The sequence below is a fragment of the Macrotis lagotis genome, chromosome 7 (assembly GCF_037893015.1).
Source record: "Macrotis lagotis isolate mMagLag1 chromosome 7, bilby.v1.9.chrom.fasta, whole genome shotgun sequence".
NCBI lineage: Eukaryota > Metazoa > Chordata > Mammalia > Peramelemorphia > Peramelidae > Macrotis > Macrotis lagotis.
The window spans coordinates 53,507,792-53,516,087 of NC_133664.1; the positions used below are offsets into that span (position 1 = coordinate 53,507,792).

Here is an 8,296-nt window from a genome sequence, read left to right on the forward strand (position 1 = left end):
ATAGTCAAAAGTGATGCTCTCTGACCGCTTTAAAAATTTCCCTGTCTCAATAGTTTAACCTCATATAGCAAGCTGGACCAAACCCATGGGGTGATTGAGACTAAAATGAAAAAAAAATCAGTTTTTCACTTATTTTTAATACTACTGCAACTAATCTTGTGTTCGACCTTGTGGACTTAATAGTGTATCAGAGTGATTTCATTAACTTGAGATCTTCTCAATTCTTTTAATAAACATTTCTTCATTATAAACTTAATAACTTCTGTAAATATCATTGGAGAATAAAGTTGCAAGGGATAATGATAAAATCTGAACTTTTTCATTGCGATCAGAGAAACAATATATAAACTTTAATAAATAAATATAGCTTTTTGCTATATTTCTCCTTCTGATCTTTTAGTTTTGCTGCTGGCTGTGTGTGTGTGTGTGTGTGTGTGTGTGTGTGTGTTTAGAATTTTCTCTGGTCTTCTCATTCTACATTCTGCTTAATCAGAAAGCAAGGTTTCAGTGCTGATCATCACAAAATGGCTCATTCTTCCCTTTAGATTCTTTCCACTTCTGCTTTCTGGTTTATGAGTTGCTATCACAAGACAATCTTCAGGGCTATTGAACAATTTCAATAGGCAGTCATAACACTGAATTCCTTTATTGTGTGTTTCCCCTTCCTGGCTCAGTTTGACAGAAAGCAGTATACTCTAGAGATCAGGCAAGGAATCAGGTACATTTTTGTGGGAGAAACTTATTGACACCATTTTCTTTCCATGACCTTCCTCTCTCTTTCTGACAAAAATATTTTCCCACAGTCCTTCATATTTGTGTTTCATTCTGCTTTCTCATAGTAGGCTCCCAAGCTTCTTTCTTTACCCTACTTTTACCCACATTCATATTTAACTGTCCTGGTTTGCTAGTTATGTGGGGCCTGCTCAGAACAATCAATTATGCTGCACCATTAGTTGGTTGATCACGCAATGACTTGCCCCAATTAAAATTCATCCAAAGACTCAAATAATGACTCAGCTGTTTATTCAGCTCTCCTCACAACAATCCTGTAAGGTAGGTAACACATACAGAGATCCATCTAAGCAATCATAGGATGGAAATCCAGAGGGCACTTAGTGACCATCTGCTCCAATCCCCTCATTTTATGGATGAGGGAACTGAAGTCCATAGAGAGAAAGTGACTTTCCTTAGGTTACATAATTAATTAGTGACAAATAGGACTAGAATGCTAGTTTCCTAGTTCTCACTTTAATACAGTCAACAATTTGTTGAAAATGTTAGAACAAAAATTTCTTTTTGTATGATTCAAACTAAATGACTACTGAGGTCCCTACCAACTGAAATTCTGTTTCTTTGTTATACTTGTGCCTATAACTATACAAAAAAGGTATACCCAAGTATTTGATAATCATTTTGTCACAATGACTTGAATTGGTCTATTCATTTAATAGCAAGGAAAAAGAGGATACAAGACTTAGCGAGAGAAAAAGAGATTAGCAGAATTAACCATAAGTTATGTGCTATTATATCTTAGGGAAAAAAGTTTATATACTTGTTTCTCTGATCACAGTGAAAAAGTTCAGATTTTTATCATTCTAGATACTCTAGAAATCAGTATTCTTAAATTGCTTACTGATATTTCCATCACATAAATCCTTTCTGTGCTGCCTTTCACAACATCACAGATATGTAAAATTGTGTTATAAAAGTCAGGAGTAGAGACAGTGATTGTGGCATAAAGATAGATTAATCCACATCTCCTCTCTGATATTTGCTAGGCATGTGAGATTGGGCAAATCCCTCAATCTCTAGATTTCCCAGCAGCAATCCAGGATTTACATTGTGTCCACATTTATTGATAAAATGCCAGATCCTTTGCTTAAGTCTTGGGTTGAAATAGTATAAGCTGAATTTCTTATGATTGTTTTCCTAACTTAGAAAAAATTACATTTATGATACATTAAAGGTATGCGTGTTCTAGGTTTGGAATGGATTTGTCATTCATTTAGCTGATTTTTCTTTTTTCCACTTTTAGCATGGGAGTATACCTTGCTTTTTTGACAGCTCTACACTTAAAAGACAATTACAAATTACAACCAGTTCATTTTTTTGTGTCAAGTGGAACTCCTCCACACGTGAGTAATATAATTTATTTTATTGAAGATTGAAGCAGAGATGGGAGGGGGTATGATATTTATACTTTGATAGATCTGTAGTCTCTTCCATGTGGAGGCTAATTTCAGCCCATCTTCTCTTTTGCATCCTGTGTGGTTCTTGTCCATCTCCTCTCCCAGTTCATGGAGTATATGCTACTAAATAATCATCAAGACTTTCCCCTGGGTCCTTTTCATATTCCATGACTATCATCAGTGGAGTCCTTTAGGGTGTCCAATCCATCCCTTTCATTACTATTTGGCTATATTAGATTGTTTTTTTAATAGTGGGTAGGAGTGATTGTTAGTCTACTGGTGGAGGTAGGATGAAATAGGATCTGATTCCAGAACAGTCATCTGTGATTGGCTATTTTTGTTGGGGTCAAAACATTCCTTGCTAAGCTGAATCTCTGTATTAGAGAATCCTATATGTGAAATACAATTTTATTTAATTTTTTTCTTAGAATTAGAGCTCTTACATGAAATTAAAAGATCTCTATGACATATTATACTAACCTTCTTTAATATTTTAAGAAAATGGACTTTTTGAGCTTTCCAGATATGTCCAGTGTATCAGAAGACCAAATAATCCATTTTTTCATGAATAATGGTGGCACGCCCAAGGAGGTTCTTGAAAACAAAGAACTTTTGGAAATATTTTTTCCCATTTTTAAAGGAGATATTCAATTGCTGAAGTCTTACTTGTAAGTAAAATAAGGGGGAGAGAAAGAAAAAGAAAGGAGGTGGGGAGAGAGGAAGGGGGGGAAGGAAGGGAGGGAGGGAGAAGGAGAGAGAGACATTTTATCCTGTCAAGTATGGTTTAAAAAAATACATGTGAAGAATCTATGGTGGTTTTAGGAGGGTCAGATTTCTGCTGACCAACATTTTGGACACCAGGGTCTCATTTTGCTATAATATGATAAATCTGAACCTAGGAAGAGCAAAAAACAAAAAACAAAAAAAAACATCGCTTACTTTATTTTTTGTTTGTTTTTTTAGGTTTTTGCAAGGCAAATGGGGTTAAGTGGCTTGCCCAAGGCCACACAGCTAGGTAATTATTAAGTGTTTGAGACCGGATTTGAACCCAGGTACTCCTGACTCCAAGGCCGGTGCTCTATCCACTATACCACCTAGCCGCCCCTATCGCTTACTTTAAACTCTGGAAATGTCCAAAGGACATTTTAAAAATAATTTCATCCAATCCCCTCATTTTTACAAATGAAGAAAGTAAGGCATAGAGGTTAAAGGACATTCCCAAAGAGTAGAACACAGACATTTTGGCATCCAGTTCATTGCTTCTTCACATTATCTTAAGCAGTTTCTGCTATTTCTAAACAATTGCCTGAGAGGACTAATATGCTGGACTTAGACCAATGTGTTTACTTCATTTTTGCCATCTTCCCTTATCCTTCAAATGGAACAGGGTAAGGAACACAGCAGAGCCAAAAAACTAAAACTTTATATATCTATACATATTCCTTAATAAATATAATTATTAACATAATTATAAATGGAAACAATTTTTAGTAGTAAGGAAATATGAAATTGGACAATCTAATCTTCTTCAGAGCAAGGGTTCCATCATTTGCTTCTTCAGTTCCTGGCAGATAGCAGGTGCTTCATTATAAAGTACCAACACATGCTTCTTCTTGTTTCCCTACACCTGTGATTTCAACTTGCTAGATCTATAACCAGGCAGACTTGAACTGATAGATTCCTGAGTACACTGAAAGATTAAATAAATTACTTAGCCAGGATTATACTACTAATATGTGTCAGAGGCAGGTTTGAACCCAGGTAGTCTTGGCCAAGATTAGCCTCCAACTACACCAAGTTGACTCTTTTAAGAAAAGGAGACACCAAAGTGTAGGACTGGTTACCCATACCATCAGTTGTAGTTACTCATATGTAGTTTTACCAAACTATCCTCAAGGTATAAGGGATTTGATATGAAGGATACACTGGTGATTACCCTGAGATTTTATATAATGTGTTAAAACAAAATTTGTGAATAAAAAGAATTTTTTTAAAAAATGTAACAAAGTAAAGTAGGCTATGTTCATTTAATCTGCTTATCAAGAGTAAAATTCTCCATAGGAAGGGGGATTGAGTTCTCTTTTTGTGTTTTGCCCATGTATCTGCCTCATAGTTTAGTGGCACCTTGCCCCTTGTCAGTCCTGCAAAATATCTTTAATAAGCATTCTTTATGCTTCATTTTTCTATGTGGACCAAAACACCACTTACTCCATGAAATTTCCTCTTATTAGAATAATCAGCTGCCAGTTGAGCTTCCACTATTCTGACTTCCTATAGTTCATTGTGTGTATAAAACATATTTAGTATGTAATCATTTTAATAATATAATATAAATTCTCCCCCCCAGATTGGAGTATATTTTTCTCCCTAATGAAGAGTTTAAGTTCTTTGAAGATGGGGACTATGCCTTATGTTTCATATAGTTTCTACTGCCTAAATCCTCATCCTCTCCTAAGCTTATGAATTGAATTAACTGAACCCCAAATAACCAATGAAATGGTTGAACTAAATCTCAAACCCTACCCACCCAAATATCTAGCTTTGACTCAGGACCATTGCTGACCTCTGTTGGACTCAGGGGTTGAGGGAGATATCAGTGTGGTAATGGCTAATAAAAAGAGGCACGACACAGCAGTGGAAATCCCACATTTGACCTACAACCTCTGAACTGTGTATTTTATGGACAAACTACTTTACCTTGCTACAGCTTCCAGATTCATGGAAGGGGGCCAGAACCAAGACCAAGGTCAGTCAGTCTGGAACTCTTTAGCCTAGGACCACCTGAGTTTGCCATAAATAACAGTCTCATCCTCTGCTCAGTGAAAACATTTTCATTGTCCTTTAGCACATCATAGATCTTTAATATGATTGATTGACATTTGCTAATTTTTGGGGGGAGGGAATAATGTAGTATGGAGAAGAAAGGAAGCAAGATTTCTTAAAATCTTGAATATTTAGGGAAAATGAAACAGTGCTTTTCTCTTCACAGCTTTGCCAAACCATCAAAGGCTCTTCTTTCTTGTGATATTACATGTTTTTCTGGGACTGAAGAAGTAGGAAATGAAGTAGAAGGTGAAGTATTTTTTTTTCAAGGCAAATGGGGTTAAGTGGCTTGCCCAAGGCCACACAGCTAGGTAATTATTAAGTGTCTGAGATGGGATTTGAACCCAGGTACTCCTGACTCTAGGGCCGGTGCTCTATCCACTGTGCCACCTAGCCGCCCAAGGTGAAGTATTCTTAATGACTTCTTTTATATTTAGTTAAATGTTACTTCACAGATCTGCTCATGGAGAGAAGTCAATCAGATCTTGTTCAGTTTAAATGGTGAAGATTCAAGTGTATTAATTGATCTTTTAGTACATAAAGGTATAAGATGTTACAAACTCATATAAGCCTACCATAAAGTGAGAAATATTTTTATTCCAGTAAATCTATCAGTTCATTATGTGGACATTCTTTTCACTGATGCAGATCATCATGACCCATGTGTTCCTTTTTGGAATCTGTGCATGTCCTCAAATAAATCTGCCATGTCATCTCCCTAATGCCAGAAAAGCATTTAGGCTGACAGAGAGATCTTAGGATAATAATATAGGGGAATCAGAAATGCCTTTTGGGGTATTGTTAAAAGTCTATTTTTTTTTCCTTTTTTAGGCTGGAAGGAGCTAACTAGTGGGAATGTTGAAAGTCACAAGCTTCCTGGAGGTCACTTTTATCTCACAAACCCTTCCAATGAGACTTTTATTGCTCACTACATAACCAGATGCCTTGAAATATCAGACTTAGCCTAAAGTTTTGATTGTTGTTGGTGGATAAATTGAATATCCTTTCCATAGTAATCCAAGCCAATCAAAGTGATGATATTTCTAGTTCATTTTAGTCTTCTCTGTCAATAGACTAAAAGTCAAAAAACTATCAGGGTGACTTGTTAAATCTAAATATTCATTTTTTTTGTCAAATACATAAGTAATGTATTAGGCAGTAAAATTGTGTAGTTTCTCTTTGTATGAGGATCATTCAAATTTTCTTTGCTCTTATTTGTAGGTTTATCTCAATTGATAAAGCCTAAGTATATTTTTCCATTATTTTGAAGAAATAATTAAGATCAAATTATCCATATTTTTAGAAATCCACAAATTCACAAAGCATCTGTGATTTCATCCCAATTGAATTCCTCAGTTCTTGGTATGAGAATGGTCTCCACCAACAGATCAGAACATTTCATGTCTAAGGCCTGAGACTTATTTGAGACACACAGTAATTAAGTGACTTGCCTATTATCACACAGCTAGTGTCAAAGTCACTTCTCTTTACAATTTCACAATGAGAACCTCGGTCTTCTTCCCTTATAGTCCAACACTGCTACACCAGGCTACTTTTCTATCATTAACACATTCAAGATCATCTTTCCTATAGCCCTCTCTCCTTCTTTTACAATGAAGCAAGGTGATGTTTGTCCTTCAGTCTTGTACAAGACCAGGACAAGGGCATGAATTGGATTTGAGTGAGGAGGAGCGATGCTAAGTCACCAGCCTCACTTTCTCCTTCAGAGTCATCTGGGTCCAGTAACCAGATATGCATCCGGAAGACTGAAAATGGCCCTGGATGTGTGGCAGTCAGGGTTAAATGACTTGCCCAAGGTCACACAGCTAATAAGTGGCAAGTTAGCAAGTGGATTTGAACTCCCAACCCCTCCTAGCTCCAAGGCCAGTACTTTTTCTGATGGGTCAACTTGCTGCCCATGGAGTAGGGTAAAACTGAGAATAAAGAAAATATATTTGTAATCAAGTGTCTTACTTAAATAGAATGTAGCCCTTAGAACACAGCTCAGCGTAGAGGATATAAAAAATATGTATTAAGGAAAATTGAAATGCTGATTTGCTTATTTGACTTTATAATGTATGGCAGTTTATATGGTACATAATATATAATGGTTTAATGAGAATATTTTGTTGGAAAAAATTACTATTACATTCACTGGGGATTATCCAAAAAACTAATGAAAATGTAAATAAAATAAGTAAGATTTTATTATTTCTATTTCCAAATGTTATACAATTTTGTTGCAAAACTCATTGTAATCCTTTTTGGTTTTGAGTCTGAGCTTGGTTTTAAGTTTTGGTGTTATAGACTAAAATAAACTATAAATTATATGGAATTTTAAATGATGTTGTTTCTTTCAGTAAAAGGGCCCAAAACAAAGATAATTTGGACTACCAGCTGTGTCTTTTATCCAATATCTATAGTAAGTATATGCCATAATAATGGAACACCTTTAGTGCAGAAGATAACATGAAGAAAATTCCTTGATGGACCTTATCTTCAATTTGATCAAACTGTTCTCTCTTTGAATTTTAATCCTTCAAAGAATTCTAGACAAGTAGGCCAAACACAAAGGCTCTTTTATTTTAAAATTTATTTAAAGCAATATGGTTAAGTGACTTTGCCCAAGGTCACACAGCAAAGCAATTATTGTGTCTGAAGCTGGATTTGAACTCAGGTGCTCCTGACTCCAGGGCTGGTTGCTCTATCCATTGCATCATCTAACTGGCCCCAAAAGGTTCTTTTTTTTAATGATATTTTATTTTTCCCAAGTACATTGTAAAGACAATTTTTAGCACTCATTTAAAAATTTTTTTGAGTTCCAAATTTTTCTCCCTCATCCCCTCCCCTCCTTACGATAGTAAGTGTGTGGGACAATTGCCACTTAAATAAATTTCGGAGATCTCTCAAGGTATGAAGAGAAAGCTTTATTCGTTTCTCTCCAGGAACAGGCCACAATCAGAGAGAGAGATTGAGACAGAAGCAAAAGGCCCAAGAATCACATTTATCCTAACTAGATTCCAGCCCCCCACTGACCCACCCTGGTTAATGAGGAATGTGGTTTTACAATCTAGAAGACAAGCTAATCTAGGGGGAAAGCATAAAATTCAAATGGAAACCAGATTATCTCTTCAGCTCCAGGGATTGAATGGACATCCAGACTTCAACAGATAAAGTGGGGCCAGTTGACTCTTCACCAATATCCCAGAAGCTGCTTTGTGAAGGGAGGAGGGACACATAGTTAACTGTTCTCCAATCTATAATATTCTACTGAAGAAATCTCA

General features: G+C 35.9%; 1 protein-coding gene across 2 annotated transcripts in view; it reads left to right on the plus strand.

The window, feature by feature from the left end:
- The window catches only part of OLAH (oleoyl-ACP hydrolase), a 53,378-nt gene extending 46,030 nt beyond the window's left edge, over positions 1–7,348 (plus strand). For both annotated transcript variants that reach the window (XM_074192912.1, XM_074192911.1), the window contains exons 5-8: positions 2,036–2,135; positions 2,688–2,857; positions 5,179–5,261; positions 5,844–7,348. In XM_074192912.1, the coding sequence (XP_074049013.1) occupies positions 2,036–2,135; positions 2,688–2,857; positions 5,179–5,261; positions 5,844–5,980 (490 nt within the window). In that variant the 3' untranslated portion in view covers positions 5,981–7,348. The remainder of the gene's footprint in view (positions 1–2,035; positions 2,136–2,687; positions 2,858–5,178; positions 5,262–5,843) is intronic.
- Positions 7,349–8,296: the final 948 nt, after the last annotated feature.